Below are 21,705 nucleotides of genomic sequence, written 5' to 3'. Positions count from 1 at the left end.
AAAGGGAAATCCTCTTAGAGGGCAGTGGTTCTCAAACTTGAGCATGCATCAGAATCACCAGGAAGGTTCCTAAAAACAGATACCTACTGCCAAGTTTTCTGATTCAGTAGGTCCGGGTTGTGACCCAAGAATTTGCATTTCTAACAAGTTACCAGGTGATGCTTGTGCTGCTGGTCCAGGGACAACACTTTGAGAACGACAAGTATAGGGGGAGGGACTCTTTTGTGAGGAAGCTCTCAATGTGGAAGAGGAAGGAGAAAACTTCTGACAGGAAAATTGAGGGAGTCCTCAAGAAAAGTCTAAGGAAGGGTCTGTCTATCTCTGAAGGGAAGATCTGAAGGGAGGCGGGGTCTATGAAGATAGAACCAAAGAAAAATGTCCTGAGAGAGCTCTGAGGGCTGGAACTTCAAGGGGTAAGGGTATCTCTTGAGGATCTTTTAATAAAAAGGACACAGAGGCTCCTGATAGGGGAAGTCTGTAGGATGCTGGGGGCCTATGGTGGGATAATGGGGGAAAGAAGCTCAGATCTGAGAAGGATCTCTAAGTTGATTTCACAGGAAAGAGAATGGAGGAGATGAAAGGGTATAAATGGAGGTTCTAAAACAGATATGTAATAAGGCCTTGAATAAGGTTTCTTGGAGATGTCAGAGGGGGAATCTGAGTGTGTTCTGAGGAAGTCTCACAAAGTGGTGGGGTTGTTGATGCACAGCAATTTTGGAGAAAATTCTCTAAAAGGAGTCTGTGGATGTGTGGTCTTTTGTGAGAGATCTTAGGTTGACTGGAGCAGGATAACAGAGGTCTTTTTAGGAACAATTCTCAAAGAGCTCAGATGAGAAATCTGAGTAAAGCCTTCAATAAGGTATATGGGGAAGGTGGTTCTTCTGAGGGAGAATGTGGGAATGTCACAGTAAAGGGTTTTTCAGAAAGAATTCTGGGACTTTCTAAGAAAATGAGCTCAGAGTTATTTTGGGGGAAGACTGCATGGTGTTGGGTGTCTTTCACAGAGGGTTCTAGAGGATTTGAAGGAAGCTATGACGGTGAGTTCAGGGAAGGAATTATCTAGGAAAAGTCTTTTAGTAAGTAGTAGTAGTGGTAGTGTTAGTCACTTAGTCGTGTCTGACTCTTCGTGACCCCATGGACTGTAGCGGCCCAGGCTCCTCTGTCCATGGAATTCTCCAGGCAAGAATACTGGAGTGGGATGCCATTTCCTTCTCCACTCTCAGTAAGGCAGGAGGTCTGTAAGTGGTGATCCAAGGGTTACTGGAAGAGTCTCCAGAATAGATTTCAAGGGCATATCTCAGAAGGCTCGAGGGGGTTGTTGGGGTCTTTGAGATGGTATGAGGAGGTCTTGAAAAACTGTATCTCAGAGAGGTTGAGAAGAAAGGGTCTTAGGGTTTACAAGGGTTGTGAGGAGGAAAGTTCATCAGAAAGTGGGTCTTAAGGAGGGACCTTGAAAGGAGGATTCTAAGGGGGATTGAAGAAAATATCAGAGAGAAACTATGGGAAACCTTTTGGAATCCTGAGGAAGCAATTTTTGGAACATTTTGTGTGGGTTACTGGGAAAGATTCGGGATACATAAAAAGGGTTTTGGAAGAGGCTCTTGGAATGTGGAAGAAGAGTTCTCTGTAGATTCAGGTAATCTCTGGAGAAGATTTTTGGCATAAGTGAGGAGGGTCTCAGGGGAAGATTTTTGGGGTATATGAGGGTGCTCTATAGAGCATTTCAGGGTGGGGAGATTTGAGGAACATGAGGAGATCTTTGGGAGAGATTTTTGGGACCTGTGGAAAGGTCCAAACAGATGACTTTTGGGATGTGTGAAGGGGGAGTGTATACGGGAGATGAACTGGGGGAGGGGTGGGGCTCCAGGTGAATTTGAGGATCCGAGGCCATTTCAGAGGGTCTCTTCGGAAGATTTTCCAGGGGACATCAGGGGCATTCTGGAGCATTCCAGGGGGAGGGGCTCTGAGATTTGGGGGCCATGAATGGAAAATCTCCAAGGCGATTGCTGGTATGGGGGTAGGTGGGAGGGAAAATTCTTGGGATGTGTGAGAAGGAAGTCTGGGCGATATTGTTGGGATGTGTGAAGTAGGTCGCCGGGGGAGATTTCTGGAATGCACGGGGTCTGGAGGGGATTTCGGGGAGTCTCTGATCTGAAGATTTTTAGGGCTGATGAGGGAGGCTCCTGGAGAAGATATCTGACACATATTGTTGGAATACGAGGAGTGGCCCCGGGGGAATATTTCTAGAGTGAGGAGGAGGATGGGGGATCTGGGGCCAGAGCAGGGTTCTCTGAGGAAAATTTTTGAGGCGTAGGACAGGGTCTGGAACAGACATGGAAATATCAGGGGTGGTCTCTCGAGAAGCCTTGCGCACGGCGGGAGGGGACGGGGGGCTTCGAGTGGATTCGGGGGGGGGGGTCTGTGGGCGTGCCCTCTAGGGAGCTGTCTGAGATAGACCTGTGGAGGGGGGGGTCACGAGATGGGCCGCTGGCCGGGCTCCCAGGCCACCCCAAGGGGCGAGGAATTCGGGGAGAAGCTCGAGAAACGGCCTGTGAAGGCGACTCCGGGTACGGGTGTGAGGGATTCTCTCGAGGGTCGGAACCCCTGAGGCCCGCGCTCCGCGCCCGCCGCCGCCCGGGGTCCCTGAGGGGGCGGGGCCGCCCGCGCGGCCTGGGGAGCCCTGAGGTGAGCCCCGAGCGCCCCGACCCGCCGCCGCCCCGCGTCCGCCCGGCTCTGCTCGCCACTCACCGCCTCGGCTGCCGCCGCCGCCGCCCGGGCCTCCTCAGGCCACCGCCACCGTCGTCTCCCCCTCTCCGGCCCGCGGGCTCCCCTCCCTCCTCCCGCACCGACCACCGCCGCCGCCACCGCCGCCGTCGCGCTGCGTCACCGCGCCGTGCGTCACCGCCCCTGGCCCCTCCCCGACGGGACCGCCGCGCGCCAGCATTAGTTGACGCCGCGGTGACGAACGGCGCCCTCGCCAACGGGCGGCGAGGGCAGCCCGAAGGGCGGGAGGTGTGCGCGGAGAAAGGCGGGGTCCCGGCGGAGAGGGGGGCCGGGGGGTTGAACAAGGCCCACGAGGCCCAACCCCCGCCCCGTCGGATTGGTCGGCTGCTCAGCTGACGGGCAGTCGGTCCTGCGGGGTGGGGTGGGGGAAGAGGCGGGGCGCGCGCGGCGTTGCCATGGGCAACGGGCCCGGCGGCGCGCGGGATTGGGCCTCCCGGCCCGCAGGGGGCAGTCTCGCGCTTGTCTACCTCAGCTTTGCAACTAAGTCACAATTCCTGATTCTGGCGATCAAGGCCCGGTGATCCGCCTGGCACGCAAGCCGGGCTCTAGGCCTGGGCCCCGCCACGCCCTGGTCATCCAGGTTGCGGGTAGGCGCTAGGGCAGCTGGAGTCTCAGTTTCTCCATCGCAACCCTCTATGAGTCTATTGCTTCTCTCAATTGGGAATAGGACTGAAAGAGACGGTGCATACAAAGCGCTGGGCACAAAGCAGGCGGTCAATAAATGGGAGTCATTGCTCTGCCAGTAGTAACCTATTCATTTCACATACTGCCCTGGAGCAGCGTGAACTAAGTAAGCATATCGGGGGCACTCACTGAAGGCTCCCAGGTGACAGAGGCGTGGTTGTTCAGTTCAGTCGCTCAGTCGTGTTCGACTCTTTGCGACCCCATGAATCGCAGCACGCCAGGCCCCCCGTCCATCACCACCTCCCGGAGTTTACTCAAACTCATGCCCATCGAGTTGGTGATGCCATCCAGCCATCTCATCCTCTGTCGTCCCCTTCTCCTCCTGCCCCCAATCCCTCCCAGCATCAGGGTCTTTTCCAGTGAGTCAACTCTTTGCATGAGGTAGCCAAAGTACTGGAGTTTCAGCTTCAGCATCAGTCCTTCCAATGAACAACCAGGACTGATCTCCTTGAAGATGGACTGGATGGATCTCCTTGCAGTTCAAGGGACTCTCAAGAGTCTTCTTCAACACCACAGTTCAAAAGCATCGATTTTTCGGCGCTCAGCTTCTTCACAGTCCAACTCTCACATCCATACATGACCACTGGAAAAACCATTGCCTTGACCAGACGGCGTGGTTGTTAGAGGAGCCCAAAGAAAGGGAGTCTGAGAGGAATGTAGAGTTTAAGGCAGGGAGTAGTGGGAAATAAGCCGTGACCAGAAATTTGGCCACTTGAAAGAGTTTGGACTTGTCCCAAGGGCACTGAGGAGCCATGGAAGGTCTTCACCCCAAGGAGAGTCTGGGGGTTGGGGGGAGAGGGAAATTGGAAAGCTGTCCCTGGCTTCTATATGGAGGATAGATTGGAGGGAATAGTACTGGAGCTGGGTGTTCGGGAGCTAGCTGGGGTGGGAGAGGGGCGTTTGCATCAGGGGAGGAGGGAGGAGGAGGAGTAGGTGCCAGGGACCAATGCCCAGGAGCTTCGGAGAACCTGCTCTGGGACTACCTAGGGCACAGATGGTGAGGGAGGGAGAAATTCAAGACAAGGCCCTCTGGCTGGAAGGTTGAGGGGAAGGGGTTGGGGGCTTCCCTGGGGAGGAGACCCAGAGGTGAAGCAGGTTAGGAAGTTGCTGAGTCCAGTGTTGGCTACCCAGCATCAGGATTTAGGAGGCTCCACAACCCCTGGGTCTGGGGCCAGAAGCCTATATTTGAGGATGATCAAAGATAGTAAGTAAAGCTGTGGGAGTTAGTGACCTATCCTGGGGAGGGTATGAAGGTTGAATGGAAACAAACACCAAATAGAACCTTGAGAAGAGGAGACACATAAGGTTTGAGCAAAGAAATTGACACTTTCAACAAAGATTGAGAAGCAGCAGCCAGAGAGAGAGAGGAGGTAAACCAGGAAAACCAGGCATCTCTGGCGCTGTGAGGATAGGCCCTTTTAAAAGACGGCGGGGGTACATCACTAACTGCAAGCATTGCCACCTCCATTTAAGCAACAACTTTCAACGCCATATAGAATGGTTGGGCTCCAAGGACACTGGTTCATTTATTTATTCAATATTTCTTGAGTATCTAATATGTGCCAAGCACTGCTCAAGGTACTAAATATTCAACAACGAATGAGGCAGGCATGAAGCTTACATTCTAGTTGGGGGACAGAAACAAATGATACTTTCAATGTTTATTTGGTATATTTCGATGTAACTTGGTGATAAGTTCTATGGAGAAAATTAAAGCAAGCTAAGGGGATGGAGAGGTGGGATCAGCACTATTTTAGATGAGGGAAAGGCTTCTTTGATCAGGTGACATTTGAACAGAAATCTGAAGGAGTGAAGAGGTGAACCATGAAGGAAGGAGGGTTCACAAGAAAAAGGAGCCAGCACGTGAAAAAGCCTGATGTCAGGATCACTCACAGAACCAGAAAGAGGCTAATGTGGCTGGAGAGGAGTGAGCAGAGAGGAGAGTATTGAAAAGACAAGATCCAGGAAGTAAAGGAGGGATGTTGGCAGATAATTAAGAGCTTTTAAGGCCACTATAAGGACTTTTGCTTTTACCCAGATAATATGGGAGACAGGAGACAGTATTGAGTGAACAGGTATGTCAGTTGGTTTTTGTTTTTTTTTTTTTGCTTCACTGCACAATGTGTGAAGTTCACACTGACCAGGGATTGAACCCATACCCCCTGTAGTTGAAGCTTGGAGTCTTAACCACTGGACTACCAGGGTTAAGTTTGGTTTGGGGTTTTATTAGGATCTCTCTTGACAGTCCTATGAAGAATAGAGTGTGGGGAGGGGGTGGGAGCAGAAAAACAGTGAGGAAGCTACTATGAGAGTTCAGGCAGAAGTTGAAGGTGGCAGGGGCAGAATATAGGCTGTGGAAGGGGAGGAGTGAGCCAGTTCTAGTTATATTTGGAAGTTCAGAGCTGGCAGATTTAAAGGTAAAGTGCCAGAGGAAAGAGATGGGTCAAGGATGACTCCAAGACATCCAGATGGAGTCATGCTGGCAGTTGGACATAAGAGCCTAGAGAGGCCCAGACTGGGGAAATAATTAGGGTATCTCCCTTTGAATACTAAGAGAGTGATGCTTTCAGGAAGATGAGAAGGAGGATAGAAAAGAGGAGCAGACTGAGGGCTGAGCCCTGGGACTCATGACTCTTAAAAGGAAGCTGATATGTGATCCTGCAACCCCACTCCTGGGCATATATTCAGAGAAAACTACAATTCAAGAAGATATATACATTCCAATGTTCCTTGCAGCACTATTTGCAATAGCTAACTAAGACAGGGAAGCAAACTAAGTGTCCATCAACAGAGGAATGAATAATGATGTGGTACATATACAATGGAATACTACTCAGCTATAAAAAAGAATAAAATAATGCCATTTGCAGCAACATGGGCGCACCTAGAGATTGTCATACTAAGTGAAGTAAGTCAGAAAGACAAATACCATAAGATATCACTTATATGTAGAATCTAAAACATGACACAAGTGAACTTATCTATGAAACAGAAATAGACTCCCAGACATAGAGAATAGACTTGTGGTTGCCAAGGAGGAGAGGGGTGGGAAAGGGATGGATGGGGAGTTTGGGATTAGTCAATGCAAACTGTTACATGGAGAATGGATAAACAACAAGGTCCTCTGTATAGCACAGGGACCTGCATTCAAATCCTGTCATAAACCGTAATGGAAAAGAATATGAGGGACTTCCTTGGTGGTTCAGTGGTTAGGACTTCGCATTTTCACTGCCAAGGCCACAGGTTCAATTCCTGGTCTGGGCACTTTTATCCCACAAGCCTCATGGTGCAGCCAAAAAATGAAAAAGACTGTATGTATATCTTTAGCTGAATCACCTTACTATACAGTAGAAATTAACACATTGTAAGTCAACTATGCTTCTATAAAATTTTAAGAAAGGAACTGAGAAGGAGCAGCCAGAAGAGCCAGAGGAAATCCAGGCTGGGGTGGTGTTCCAGAAGTCAAGTGAAGAAAGTGTTTTGGGCACAGGAGTGATGGGTGATATCAGATGCAGCTGACAGGGCATGGCAGATGAAGATTAAGAATTGACTGTTTGGTCCAGCGCCACAAAGCTCCTTGGTGGCCCTCTGACGGTGGTCGTTGGCCATCCTTGTCAATGGAGAGAGACAGGAGTGAGCCTGCTGGGAGAGAGTTGAAGAGCAAATTAGGAGGAGATATTGGAGGCAGCGAGTGTGGACAATTCTTTCAAAAAGTCTTGCTGAAAAGGGAAGGAAATGAATAGGCAGGAGAGATAAAGTTTATAGGTTAATATTAAATTTTATTTATTTATTTTTGGCTGAAACATGTGGAATGCAGGATCCTACTTCCCTGACCAGGGTTTAAACCTGTGTCCCCTGCAATGGAAGCAGGGATTTTGCAGTGGATTCTCAACCACTGGACCACCAGAAAAGTCCCAGGGTTTTTAGTTTTTAAGATATACCATGGTGTGTAGGCCAAAGGGAAAGATCCAGTAGAGATAAGGATATTGGTGATACAGGGAGAAGAAGGGTAGCTGCAGTGTCGCCCTTGAGGAGGTTAGAGAGGGTGGGATCTGCGTACTGCTATGCGAGGGAACTCAGCACAGCGGGCCAGACATTGTGAAGCTAGGTCCTCTGAACATGCTCTATCGTTTGTGTGTATTTTTTCATAGAAATCCAGAGGGGGTTCTCATAAATTACTTCCCTTTTATTTCTACTTTATATGATAGTTAGGACATTATATTGATTTTAGGGAGAATTTATGTGTATAAATAGGTTGCCTTATCTAGGAATTTCATTCCAGGATGTGAACTGGGGGGGACAATACAAAATGCTCTTCATAATAAAGGAGGTACTGGTTTGATAGTATTAAACACCATTGTTGTAGTGCCCATTATAAGGCCCATGAGGTTGAATAACTGCAGAAAAAAAATACACCATTACCTGAGCGCTGGTGAGTTTCCTCTTTCTCCTCCATTTCCCCATCAACCTAATAAGTTGCAGTTTGATCAGCAAACATTTCTAAATTCCCCCTTTTAGCTCTGGAGTTAAAATATTCCAGATTAGGGGGTAGTGGAATCCAGGAAGGATTCCTGGAGGAACAGTTAAAGAGCTTATTTCATCATCAAAAAAGTCTGCAAACAAAAAAATGCCAGAGGGTGTGGAGAAAGGGAAACCCTTCTGCACTATTGATGGGATGTAAATTGGTACAGTCTCTATGGAAAACAGTATGGAGATTCCTTAAAAAACTAAATATAGAACAACCACATGATCTAGCAATCCCACTCTTAGGCATATAGCTGGAGAAAACAATAATTTGAAAAGGTACACACAGCATTGTTTACAATAGCCAAAAAATGGACACAACCTAAATGTCCATCAACAGAGGAGTGGATAAAGAAAATGTGGTACACTCCAAAAAAGATGTGTTACATATCAATATACACAATGGAATATTATGCAGCCATAAAGAAGAGTGAAAAATGCCATTTGCAATGACACAGATGGACCGTCCCTGAGATTTTTATACTGAATAAAGTCAGACAAAGAAAGGCAAATATTATATAATGTTGCTGTATGTGGAATATAAAAAAAGTTACAAATGAACTTATTTACAAAATAGAAAAAGAGTCACAAATGTAGAAAACTTATGGTTACCAGGAAGGAAAGGGGGAGAGTGACAAATTGGGATATCAGGATTGACATGTATATACTACTGTATATAAAATAGATAACTAATAATAACCTACTATATAGCACAGTGAACTCCACCTGATACTCCGTAATGACCTACTTTGGAAAATAATCTAAAAAAGAGTGCAAATATGTATAGTTGATTGACTCACTTTGCTTTACACCTGAAACTAACACAACATTGTAAATTAGCTATACTCCAATAAAAATTAAAAAAAAAAAGAGCTCATCACTACCTATGGTGTATTGGGTGTTGGCCACCTTGCTGGGAGATATGTGAAGTTATTTTATCCTCATAACCATCCTGAATCAGAGGGGTGAAGTTACTTAGCTAGAGCCACACAGTCAGGAAGCACTTGAACCCCAGTCTGGGTGACTGTAAAGCCTGGGAGGTCCCAACAGATGAGGGGAAGGAAGGAGAGGGAGGAGCCATCTGTGACAGTTGTCTCAGAATGGGCATAAACAGGATGTGGTGTTGGATGAAACTTTTCCCCTACCCCACACCCCGCCCCTGTAGCTGTGGTCCCCACCCCTAGAAGACAGCGGAACCAAGGAAAGAAGAGGCCCCTGGACCGTAAAGTCATGGTCGGGGGCCAGGGTCGTATGGGAAGGCCTAGGGGCTGGAGTGGGACTGGGGCTGGGAGGAGGCCGGGGTGAAGGTCAGGCTGTGGATGGGAGGTCAAGGCCGGGGAAAGAGAGATGGCGGTTCCGGGTTTAGCCCCAGGCGAGCAGATCCCCGAGCCTCCCTGGGCGCTGCCCAGGGGCACCTGCCGAGAGGGCTCCCCAGTCCAGACCCTGCTCATCCAGGGGCAGCATCCGCTCAGAGGAAAGGGTGCCTTTCCCCAGTGTTTACACAGGCAGTCTATGGGCTGTGGGCCTCGCCTCGTTATTAGTGGATGGAGAAACTGAGGTTTGGGGAACGGGGCAGGGCTGAGGCCAGGCGACTCAGCTCTTAACTGGGCTCCTCTGGCAGTCCGACTCCCTGGTGGTGTGTGAGGTGGACCCCGAGCTACAGGAAAAGCTGAGGAAATTCCGCTTCCGAAAAGAAACGGACAATGCAGCCATAATAAGTGAGTGTCTTCTTCCCTCCCGACGGATGGGGGGTGGGGGGAGCATAGGGACAGATGGGAGGGGCGGCTAACCCACCCATGCCCTCCCTCCTCAGTGAAGGTGGACAGAGACCGGCAGATGGTGGTGCTGGAGGAAGAATTTCAGGTGAGGGGTTGGGGGTGGGACTGGGAGACCCAGAGGGCTGTGACTGAGGCTAAGAGCCTGGGGTGGGGAGCCAGAAAAACCAGGAAGTCAAGTTCCAGCTTAGCTGTGACTCTAGGCGAGAAACTCTGCCTGTATAGGCCTCTCATCTGTGAAATGGTGACAACAGTCCTCACCTCTGCGGGTTGTCTGTGAATGCAGTGATTTAATCCTTGTAGTCTGCTTAGAAAAAAGCAAGTGTCTTAACACCTCTGGGCCTCAGTTTGTTCACCTGTAAAATGGGGGTAATAACAGGACCTACCCCTTTGGGTTTGGGGAGAGGTCAATAGACTAATAATCCATGTGTTTCTTGGATGAGTGCCTTGACACAGTATATGTTTGTTTAATGGCAGTCTTTTTTTTTTTCCTCTCCTCCCCCCACCCCTCACAGAATATTTCTCCAGAGGAACTAAAAATGGAGTTGCCTGAGAGACAGCCCAGGTATCCTGGGGCAAGGAAGGGAAGGTCAGGCCATGGAGGGATGCAGGCTGAGGGACTACTTGGGGTTCAGTCTTATTCATGGACTTTGAAATTATGTCTTTGAGTTCCTATCACAGGACTTTTGGTTTGTATACCAAAATTTTATTGCAGAATTTTATGCTAATAGTCATACGTGATGTTAGTACATACTTTGTAAGGTTTTGATCTCAACATTGCACTTGTTTCATTAAAAAAAAAGTTAAAATTTCCTTATTTTTCAATGCTTGGGAAGACTTTGAGTAGGAAAGGATTTATTTGACCTTTAATGATTGGGGAGAATCCTGTGTGAAGCCAGAGGAGCCTGGTGCTTTTTGTATATGGAGAAGTTTTTTGACACTTCTATGAAAACTGGTCTCTCTAGATTTTTTCATCTTGACTGGGGTGAGTTTTGGGTGTCCTAGGACTTTGAAACTCAATCCCAGGCTCTAGATCTCAGTCAGCACCCTGGGCATCTGACAAGTGCAATCACACAGGGCCCCATACCCAGAAGGGAGCCTTGAAGGCAGGGCTTGATGCCTGCTATCTTGAAATTCTTTCTAGTTTTATCTCTAAATCTGTTTCATTTAAAGTCTGAAAGGACAGTGGAGCCTGTGCTGGAGGCTTGGAGCCTTCTTCAGCTCACACCTCCAGCCCTAGATGGGTTCTCAGCTCCCCACTCCCACATTGCCCATTGATGGCTGGTGCCCTCTGCCCTGGGCAGGGGGCCTAATTGCAGACTCAGGGAGTGTCAGGGCCAGGGGGCAGCACTCACTCCTGAAAGATAAATTCCAGAGTGTGCCCGTGAGCAATTTCACTCCCCCCATGAGTGTCCCCAAGCCCAAGACAGCACATGACTTGAAACAGGAAATTTTAAAAGACCAATATCAGTCTGGAAAGAGACTGCAGAAGAAAGGGGAAAATGGCTTTCTCCTGTGTTTATTACAAGGGGCCCTGCATTTTCATTTTGCACTGGGTTTGGGAAATTATATAGCTGGCCCTTGTCTCAGCCCCTGATTCTAGACTGCTAGACAGTAAAACATAGTGGTTGAGCACTTATACTCTACCAGTGAACTTCCTGGGTTCAAATCTACCCATGGAACCCCAGGCAAATGGCTTCACTCTCTGGGCTTCGATTTTCCCATATGTAGTATGGGGATAATAATAGTACCTACATCATAGGGTTGTTGTGAATAATCAAATAAGCACTTACTATTTTTTTTTTTGGCCATGTCACTCAGCTTGTGGGATCTAAGCTCCCTAACTAGGGATCGAACCCCTGCCTCTGCAGTCTTAACTATTGCACCTCCAGGGAAGTTCCAAAACCATTTTTTCTTAAACATTTTTTTCTTTATTGAGTTATATTTGATGTATGATATATTAATTTCAGATGTAAAACATAATGGTTTGATTTTATTGGTATATACTGTATTACCAAATGTTCATCATGATAATCTAGTTAACATCTGTCACGATACATAGTTCCTAAAAAATTTTTTTTCTTACAATGAGGATTTTTAATATCTACTCCTTTAGCAACTTTCAAATATACAATACAGCATTATTAACTACACTTACCATGCTGTATATCACATCCCTAGGACTTATTTAAAATAAACAACTGGAAATAAAATAATTGGAAGTTTGTACCTTTTGACTCCTTTCACCCACTCCCATCTTTGGCAATCACTCATCTGTTCTCTCTCTGTATGAGCTTGATGGTTTGTTTGTTTATTTTTATTTTTTCAATTCCATATGTAAGTGAGATCATAAGGCATTTGTGTTTCTCTGTCTGATTTATTTCACCTAGCATAATGCCCTCCAAGCGCCATCCATGTTGCAATGGCAAGATTTCATTCTTTTTTAATGGCTGAATAGTACTTCATTGTGTGCATATGTGTGTGTGTGTGGACCACATCTTCTTTATCCATTCATTTATCAATGGACACTTAGGTTTTTTCCACATCTTGGCTATTATAAATTATGCTGCGATAAATATGGGGGTGCATATATCTTTTTGAATTATTGTTTTCATTTTCTTTGATAAATACCCAGTAGTGGAATTGCTGGAGCAGATGGTAATTCTATTTAGCATTTACTATTATTATTTTTTTAATTAAAAACTTATTTATGGCTGCACTGGTTCTTCGTTGCTATGCACAGCCTTTCACTAGCTGTGGTGAGTGAGGGCTGCTCTCTAGCTGCAATACGCGGGCTTCTCATTATGGTAGTTTCTCTTGTTGCAGAGCACAGGCTCTACGCATGTGCACCTCAGTAGGTTGCAACATGGGCTCAATAGCCATCATGCGAAGGCTTGGCTTGGCTGCTCTGCGGCATGCGGCCCTGGTCTTTCCAGATCAGTGATCAAATCCACGACCCCTGCATTGGCAGACTGATTTCCAACCACTGGATCACCAAGGAATTCCCCTATTATTATTATTTTCCCCCATTATTATTTTTTAAATCTTTTATTGTGTTTGAAGCTAGTATCCTTGGTCTCAGTTGTTAACCCTAGGTTCTCAAACTCAGGCAAGATTTCTAGGCTGTGGTCTCAGGTGATGAGCATTAGGCCCGAGCTCCAGGCCAAGTCCTGAGTTTGAATTCCCTTTCACTACTGTAGGTTCGTGGTTTACAGCTACAAGTACGTGCACGCTGACGGCCGAGTGTCCTACCCTTTGTGTTTCATCTTCTCCAGCCCCGTGGGTGAGACACAGCTCTATTCCTCCTGAGAGGGGGCTCTTAGATTATGTGTGGGGATGTGTAAGCGTGTGTGTTTGAGTGTAAGTGTGTGTATGTGCACGTGACTGGTGATTTTCTGTGTGTGACTGTGTGCGTGTGTATAGAGGCCTGTGTGAGAGTGTGGTGTGTGTGATGAGTGAATGCTGAGAGGGCAGTGGGGTGGAGGTGAGGGCACCCAACTCCCATCTTCATTAGTTTTGAGGTGTGTAAGCACATTCACCTCTTCCTTTTACTGGCAACCCCTGTCTGGCCCCTAAACCATCTCCAGGGACCTTAGAATAACTTCCAGCCCCCAAACAAATCTGAAAACTCTGACTGTAGCCTCCAGGGACCTCCTTAGAACAATGCCTGGGAGTCTTAGAAAACTCTGGGGCCTGTAGGATACTGTTATTGTTCAGTCGCCAAGTTGTGTCTGACTCTGCGAGCCCATGGACTGTAGCCCATCAGGCTCCTCTGTCCATGGCATTTCCCAGGTGAGAATACTGGAGTGGGAAATACCATTTCCTTTTCCAGGGTAGGACATTACCACGGCCTTAGAGAATACCTTGGCATCCCCCAGTTATGCTTCCCTCTTCTATTTTTCACACAGGCTGCAAGCCTGAACAACAGATGATGTACGCAGGGAGCAAAAACAGGCTGGTGCAGACAGCAGAACTCACAAAGGTCTGGGTCTGGGGCTGATGCTCCTGAGTGTGAGGGAGGAGAGTCTGGGATCTGAGGGCTGATGGAGGGTGGGGGGCTCCACCCCTGGAGGTCCCCCACTGGGGGGTCAGCACTCTTGGTCTGAGGGAGGAGGGAGCTGGGTTTCTGGGTCTGAAGGAGGGAGGGGCTGGAGCCCTCACTGTTTCAGTTCTTGAGTGGATTATAAAACCGAACCCTCTCTCTGCGCAGGTGTTTGAAATCCGCACCACTGATGACCTCACCGAGGCCTGGCTCAAAGAGAAGTTGTCTTTCTTTCGTTGACCTCTGGGCCAGGCACCTGAACTCAAACCTTCTAGGGCCTGAACATCCCAGACCTTAAAGAAATTAAAATGCAACAACTCAGACTCTCAGCTCTGGCTCAGTTTTCTGTTCCTCATTGTGGGCATTAGGTGGCACTCATGCAGTACCAGTCTTTGACCAGTAGAGGGCAGGCAGGGCCAGTGGACGCCTGCTGAGTTCTGGGAGGGCAAGGAGGATACCATACCTGTTCCTCTGAAAGAAAGGAAGGGGCCTGCAGGGTTTCCTCAGGAGAAATGAGGGAGGCCAGGGTCTCCTAGAGGAACTGGGGGAATATCTGAACCTGTGGAGGGGCTTGTTCCAAGAGGAGCAAGGACACCTGAGTCCCTGAGAGTAAAGGAGGCCAGGGCCTGTCTCCCCACCTCTCAATCTCACCTTCCCACCCTTGCAGGCAGTATTTGCACCTATGCTAATTTTCTCAGTGACCCCCCAGGCAGGAAGATTTTGAAGGCAGAAGAGTTGTTGAAGTTGTTATAAATGTCAAATATAATAGCTTCAGGGGTAGAGGAGTTGCTGGGGGGTGAGTGATTTGTGGGGTTGGGTGGGCCTATGAGCCCAGGTCTGGGAAAGATTAAGAGGAATCAGAACGCTCAGAGGACCCCTGAGGAGTATGAAAAGTTGAGGAGGCAGGAAAGGGACACCACCCTCCCCCTGTGGCGATTCTTCTTTCTTTCATCATCTTTGGTCGCTTGATTCTCTCAGGCTTTCTGTTTCTGAGGGACATTTATTGAGCACCCACAGTGTACTAGGCTCTGAGGATTCTGAGATGGGTAGGTCTTCAAAGAGTTGAATCACTGTCTCGCTCTGCTCTTCCTCCAGGTCTCTGAGTGTTCCTCTCTCTACCCCCAGGTTCAGGGATCTGGGAACTCCCTCTCCCACCCCTTTCCAGGTTCCCGGTTGAGAGGTGGTTGTTGCCATGGTAACAATGACAGAGTGACCTTGGGCCCCGGCTGCCCCTCCCCAGTCCTGTCGTTCCTGGGGGAGGGCCCGCAAGCCCAGCTCCAGCCCTTCCTCCAGCTTCCCAGCCTGAACACACCATGCCTTCAATTGCCCCACACTTTCCCATCCCTTGCCCCCTTGTCCCCAGTCAGGACACGCCCCTTGCCTGAGGGATTCAGGATAGAATTACTCTACACTGGGCCATAGAGAGATCCTGATAGTCCTCAATTTTCTGGCGGGGGGGGCTTGGGTTGAGGTGCTCAACCCTTCTTTCACCTATACTGGTACCCCCCCACCCATTTCTCTGCTAGGGTTGTCTCTACTCCTCCCTCTGTTCACAGCCTCAGCCCCTGAAGGCTAGAGATGAGGGAATGGGAGGGGTCATTCAATGAAGAGGTCAAGCAACTCCTGGTCTGCCAAGGTCAGAGAGGCAAAAGGACTTGTCCAAGGTCATGAACTTACACAATGAAATGGGTAATAATAGCTCCTACTCGCAGGGCTTCCTATGTGCTTAGTACTTCTATAAGCATTTTACAGCTAATTTAATTCTTACAATTATTTTTGAAGACGGTATCATTATCCCCAATTTGCAAATGAAGAAACTGAGGCACAGAAACCAAAAAGAGTTGCCCAGAGTCACACAACTAGTGGTCTGTACGGTTAGAACTTTAACCCAAGGCTAGCCTGTGGTCAGTGGCCACTCCCTCTCCTAGACGGGAGATTCAGGGAACCCCCATGTCTTCTTTTTCTTGCTACTGCTTGCTCGCACCATAGTTGAACATCTGTCTGCCTCCAGGTTCATTCACAAATGCTCTAATCAGAGACAGGCATGTACAAGGATTTGCCCCATCAGGAGCAGGGAGTTTGGAAAGCAGGCATCAATCAGAGAGGGTGACTCTGAAGGGCAGTCCAATGCACAGTAGGTTTGACTAGAGGGCTTGTGGAGGGGCCAATCAGAGAGGTCAGAACAGAATTCCGCTATACAATGAAAAGTGGGCCCAGTGGCGCTGTGGCTTTTCATCTGGGGTCACACCTTTGAGGGGCGATATAAACTGGGAACCTCTTCCTCTCTTTCCACCAACCTCCCTTCTCAATTCAGTTCAGTTCAGTTCAGTTGCTCAGTCCTGTTTGACTCTGCGATCCCACAGACTGCAGCACGCCAGGCTTCCCTGTCCATCACCATCTCCCAGAGCTTGCTCAAGCTCATGTCCATCGAGTTGGTGATGGCATCCAATCATCTCATCCTCTGTTGTCTCCTTCTTCTCCCACCTTCAATCTTTCCCAGCATCAGGGTCTTTTCAAATGAGTCAGTTCTTCACATCAGGTGGCCAAAGTATTGGAGTTTCAGCTTCAGCATCAGTCCTTCCAGTGAATATTCAGGACTGATTTCCTTTAGTATGAACTGGTTTGATTTCCTTGCAGTCCAAGGGACTCTCAAGAGTTTTCTCCAACACCACAGTTCAAAAGCATCAATTCTTTGGTGCTCAGCTTTCTTTATAATCCAACTCTCACATCTGAACATGACTACTGGAAAAACCATAGCTTTGACTAGATGGAACTTTGTTGTCAAAGTAATGTCTCTGCTTTTTAATATGCTGTCTAGGTTGGTCATAGCTTTTCTTCCAAGGAGCAATCGTCTTTTAATTTCATGGCTGCAGTCACCATCTGCAGTGATTTTGGAGCGCAAAAAAATAAAACTCCCTTCTAGGTTCCCACAGATCCAGGCTCCCTAGGTTTTCCCTGGGGTATTTCTCCCTGATAACCTTGAAAGTGAGCAGCGTTTATGTTGAATAGGTGAAGACTGGACTTTAGGTCAGGGTTGAGAATGGGGTACCCAAATTAGGCCTGAAGGGCCCTTGCCTAGGCTGAAATCTTGACTCCTTTGGAGTGGAGTGAGTCTAAGGTGGAGGTGTGGGGCTAGGATAGAGGGGTGGGACTTGGGTGGTGGCAGGACCCAGACTGAAGAAACATGAATATTACAAATTTTAAGATGGTGTTTAAGATAAAGGGGTGTGACTCAGGCTGTGAGGGTGGGACCTAAGCTTGAGGGGTGTTTCTTATTTAGGCCAGATAGGTCAGGGATTTTGCTGTGGGGTGGGGCTTTAGAGACAGGGGGTGGAGCCTATGCTTCTGGGTGGGGCCTAAATTGTGGAAGCATTAGATTGGATCTCTATTAGAAGGTCTGGGTCAGGAATTAAGGCCAGAGGGAAATAATCACACTATATGCTTTATCTGTTGCCTTCTTTTTCAGGACAACTCACATTCCCTGACCTCATGGGGCACTCCCCTGCCTCTGGGGTATATCCTTCCCCTGCTAGTGGCCCCAGGCTGGAAGATCATGTTTATTCCTGAGTGTAGGCTCTGCAGTGAGACTGCAGCAGCTCTAGCTCCCAGGCCTTCTCCTAAGAGGAGTTCAAGAACACATTTTTACCAAGCACCTATTGGGCTTCCCAGGTGGTTCCATGGTAGAGAATCCACCTGCCAATGCAGGAGACACAGGTTCAATCCCTGGGTCAGGAAGATCCCTGGAGAAGGAAATGGCAACCCACTCCAGTATTCTTGCCTGAGGAATCCCATGGACACAGGAGCCTGGTGGGCTAAACAACTGGTGCCAAGACTACTGGAGAAATTTGGTGGCCTGGGGAAAATTGGTGCGCAAGCCACATGTCAGGTGGCTTACATTTCAATTAAGAGACAGTAAGCAACAAATGAATAAATAGGTAAACAAAGAAGCAAGCAAGAATGTTACCAAGAGTGATAAAGGCTATGAAGGAAATAAAATGAGGTGATGGGATGATAGAAATCCCAAACAGGGTGGGACCTGTTTGGGTTTTTTTGTTGTTGTTGTTGTTGCTTCTTTAGTCTCTAGAAGAGTCCTCCAATTTCTTCCTGCCAACATTTATTGTGAAAAATTTCAAACATATAGCAAAGCTGAAATAGTTTTACAGTGAACACCCATATACCTACCACCTAGATTTTAGATGAACATTTTGACTGTACTTGTTTTATTACATAGCCACCCATCTATCCATCCATTAATTCATTAAAAAAAAAACTATTTATTTGACTGCATGTGGTCTTAGTAACGAGATGTGGGATCTAGTTCCCTGACCAGGGATTGGACCCCGGCTCCCTGCACAGGGAGCACAGAGTCTTAGCCACTAGGGAAGTCCCCCAATCATTAATCCCTCTTTACTTTTAAAGTATTTCAAAGTAATCTGAAGACATCAGGACAACTGGTAGCAGTGAGGATATAAATTGGTCATGGTAAAGGAAGGGCTCTCTTAAGAGATTACATTTGAATTAAGAATTGAATGAAGCTCTCTTTCTCTTTGGCACTGAAGATCTGGTGTCGCCATGGGCCGCCACCCCGCCCGGTGTTCCCGGTATTGTAAGAACAAGCCGTACCCAAAGTCCCGCTTCTGCCGAGCTGTCCCTGATGCTAAGATCCGCATCTTCAACTTGGGGCATAAGAAGGCTAAAGTGGAAGAGTTCCCACTCTGTGGCCACATGGTGTCAGATGAGCATGAGCAGCTCTCTTCTGAAGCCTTGGAGGCTGCCCGTATTTGTGACAACAAGTACATGGTGAAAAGCTGTGGCAAAGATGGATGGCTCCACCCCTTCCATGTCATCCGCATCAACAAGATGTTGTCTTGCACTGGAGCTGATAGACTCCAGACAGGTATATGTGGTGCCTTTGGAAAGCCCCAGGGTACAGTGGTCAGGGTCCACATTGGCCAGGTCATAATGTCCGTCCGCACCAAGCTGCAGAACAAGGAGCATGTGATTGAAGCCCTCCTCCGGGCCAAGTTCAAGTTCCTGGCCGCCAGAAGGTCCACATCTTCAAGAAGTGAGGATTTACCAAGTTCAAGGCGGATGAATTTGAAAACATGGTGGCAGAAAAGCGACTCATCCCAGATGGCTGTGGGGTCAGATACATCCCTAGTCATGGTCCCCTGGCCAAATTCTGGGCCCTGCACTCATGAGCATCAGCGCTGTCCCCTCCTTAATCACGCTCACCAATAAATGTTATTTCCTGTCAAAAAAAGGAGAATTGAATGAAAAGAAGAAATCAGCCATGGAAGGGGAAAAGAGTGCAGAGGCCCAGGGGCTGGAATGACATGATATGTTGGAGGAAGAGAAAATTCATTACTGAGGCTGGAAGACAACAGTGGTCAGGGATGAAGTCAAAAGGTGGGCAGGAGCCAGAGATCACAGGGCCAGATATGCTCTGTGAGTAAGGCTATCTCTACCTGGACTCAGGCTCTTTATTTCTATATCTCTGTCTCTATTATTATTATCATATTCATTTGCTCCTTGGAAGAAAAGCTATGACAAACCTAGACAGCCTATTAAAAAGCAGAGACACTACTTTGCCGACAAAGGTCTGTATTGTTAAAGCTATGGTTTTTCCAGTAGTCACGTACGGATGTGGGAATTGGACCATAAGGCTGAGTGCCTAAGAATTGATACTTTTGAATGGTGGTGCTGGAGAAGACTCTGGAGAGTTCCTTGGACAGCAAGGAGATCAAACCAGTCAATCCTAGAGGAAATCAACCCTGAATATGCATTGGAAGGACTGATGCTGAAGCTGAAGCTCCAATACTTTGGCCACCTGATGCAAAGAGCTGACTCATTGGAAAAGACCCTGATGCTGGGAAAAACTGAGGGCAGGAAAGAAGGGGGCAACAGAGAATGAGCTGATTGGATGGCATCACTGACTCAATGAATCTGAGTTTGAGCAAACTCAGGGAGAAGGTGAAGGACAGGGAAGCCTGGTGTACTGCAGTTCACAGGTCGCAAAGAGTCAGACACAACTTAGTGACTGAACAACAACAGTTCTTAGTTTCGTCATGTGGGATCTTTTGTGCAGCTCATGGGTTCTCTAGTTGTGGGGCAGAGGTTTAGTTGCTTCAAGGCATGTGGCATCTTCTTTCTTTTTCTTTTTTGGCTGTGCTGGGTCTTGGTTGCTGTGCAAGGGCTCTCTTCTGTTCCTGAGAGTGGGCTTGTCCTTGTGGTGGCTTCTCGTTGTGGAGCACAGGCTCTAGGGCTTCAGTAGTTTTGGTTCGTGGCTCTCAGCTCTAGAGCACTGGCTTGGTAGTTGTGGCGCACGGGCTTGGTTCCGCTGCGGCATGTGGAATCTTCCCAGACCAGGGATTGAACCAGTGTGCCCCGCACTGCAAGGCAGACTCTTAACCACTGGGCCACCAGGGATGTCCCTCTCTCTGTTTTTATTATCTTCTCACCCCACCCCCCTTTTTCACTCCCATCCATCCCAGACCTGCCCTATCCTCTTTCCTCTTTGCCTTCACCTTGTTCTGCTACTTTCTATCTATGTGATCTTAGGCAAGTGACTCAACCTCTCTGTGGCTTAATTTTCCTCATCTGTAAAATGGGCATAGTCATTTGACCTCTTCATTTGGTTTCTGTGAAGAGTGAATGGAGGACTTCCCTGGTGGTCCAGTGGTTGGGAGTCTGCCTGCTAATGTGGGGGGGTGGGGCGGGGATCAACATGGGTTTGATCCCTGGTCAGGGAAGATCCCACGTGGCTCAGGGCAACTAAGCCAATGCACCACAACTATGGAAGCCCTCAGCGTGTTCTAGAGTTTGTGCTCTGCGACAAGAGAAGCCACATCAATGAGAAGCCTGTGCACCACAACTAGAGAGTAGCTACTGCTTGCTGCATCTAGAGAAAGTCCATGCACAACAAAGGAGAGCCAAAGCAACCAAAACTTAACTATTTAAAAAATAAAGTGTGCAACTTAACAAAAAAAAGAAGTGAGTGGAGCTATATATGTGAAGCCCTTAGATCCAATCCTGGTACATAGTAGGGTTGGACATGTGTCCAATTTTGCTATTATTGTTATTGGTCTCCTACATCTGTCCTTCCAGCCCTAGTCCTCTATGTCATGGCAGTGAGCATCCAATATCAGGGTGAAAGGTGGGAACGGTGCCTGGGTGGTGGTGGTGATGGTGGTTGTTCTTGTTGGTTAGTCACTAAGTCTGACTTCTTGCCACCCTATGGACTGTAGCCTGCCAGGCTCCTCTGTTCATGGGATTTTCCAGGCAACAATACTGGAGTGGGTTGCCATTTCCTTTTCCAGGGGATCTTCCTGGATCAGGAATGGAACCCAAGTCTCCTGCATTGGCAGGCAGATTCTTTGCCACTGAGCCACCAGGGAAGCCAGTGATGGTGGTGGGGAGGGTGAAATCTAGAGACTTGGGGGTGGGGAGTGGGACTTTGAGTGTCCCCAGGGGGATCTAAGGGTTGTGAATGGTTCACTAAAGTTAGGTTCCCCAGAGGGAAGCTCTGTAGAGATGTCCTGGATCTGGGGGTATGGGGCAGGCTCCGTGTGATGATATGAGTAGGAAGAATTTAGAGAAGGGGTTTAGGGGAAGACCTTGGAATCTGAATGGAATCCAAAATGGGACAGATTTGGGCCACCAAGGACCTAGGGGATTGCAATAAGACAGATTTTTTTTTTTAAGTTAAGATTTTCCCCTTTATTTATTTATTTTTATTTGGGTGCACTGGGTCTTAGTTGTGGCATGTGGGATCCTTATATCTTAGTTACAGCATACAGGATCTAGTTCCCTGACCAGGGGTTGAACTTGGCCCCCTCCATTGGAAGCCCAGAGTTTTAGCCACTGAACCACCAGGGAAGTCCCATGAAATAAGAC

At 48.0% G+C, this 21,705-nt stretch overlaps 2 protein-coding genes and 1 pseudogene across 2 annotated transcripts in view; 2 read left to right on the top strand and 1 right to left on the bottom strand.

Moving 5' to 3' along the window:
• The window catches only part of SAMD4B (sterile alpha motif domain containing 4B), a 36,514-nt gene extending 33,622 nt beyond the window's left edge, over positions 1-2,892 (bottom strand). Inside the window, exon 1 of the mRNA XM_065926073.1 lies at positions 2,749-2,892. The gene's annotated coding sequence lies outside the window, so the exon portion shown is untranslated. The remainder of the gene's footprint in view (positions 1-2,748) is intronic.
• A 6,209-nt stretch (positions 2,893-9,101) lies between these two features.
• GMFG (glia maturation factor gamma) lies at positions 9,102-14,132 on the top strand. Its single transcript, XM_065920585.1, has 7 exons — positions 9,102-9,225; positions 9,614-9,710; positions 9,806-9,855; positions 10,283-10,332; positions 12,968-13,050; positions 13,676-13,749; positions 13,978-14,132. Exons 1-7 carry the CDS (start codon positions 9,223-9,225, stop codon positions 14,047-14,049), a joined length of 429 nt encoding a protein of 142 aa, XP_065776657.1. The 5' UTR covers positions 9,102-9,222; the 3' UTR covers positions 14,050-14,132.
• A 4,244-nt stretch (positions 14,133-18,376) lies between these two features.
• LOC136158767 (large ribosomal subunit protein uL16-like) lies at positions 18,377-19,010 on the top strand (annotated as a pseudogene).
• The last annotated feature ends 2,695 nt before the right edge of the window (positions 19,011-21,705 follow it).

The sequence above is a fragment of the Muntiacus reevesi genome, chromosome 2 (genome assembly GCF_963930625.1).
Source record: "Muntiacus reevesi chromosome 2, mMunRee1.1, whole genome shotgun sequence".
Lineage (NCBI taxonomy): Eukaryota > Metazoa > Chordata > Mammalia > Artiodactyla > Cervidae > Muntiacus > Muntiacus reevesi.
Note: the sequence above shows the minus strand (reverse complement) of the source record. Positions and strands in the feature narration are given on the sequence as shown.

Excerpts from the sequence above, each read along its gene's own strand:
- GMFG (XM_065920585.1), top strand. Across the intron at positions 9,711-9,805 it reads GGACAATGCAGCCATAATAA|TGAAGGTGGACAGAGACCGG; the intron begins GTGAGTGTCTTC and ends CTCCCTCCTCAG. Across the intron at positions 9,856-10,282 it reads TGCTGGAGGAAGAATTTCAG|AATATTTCTCCAGAGGAACT; the intron begins GTGAGGGGTTGG and ends CACCCCTCACAG.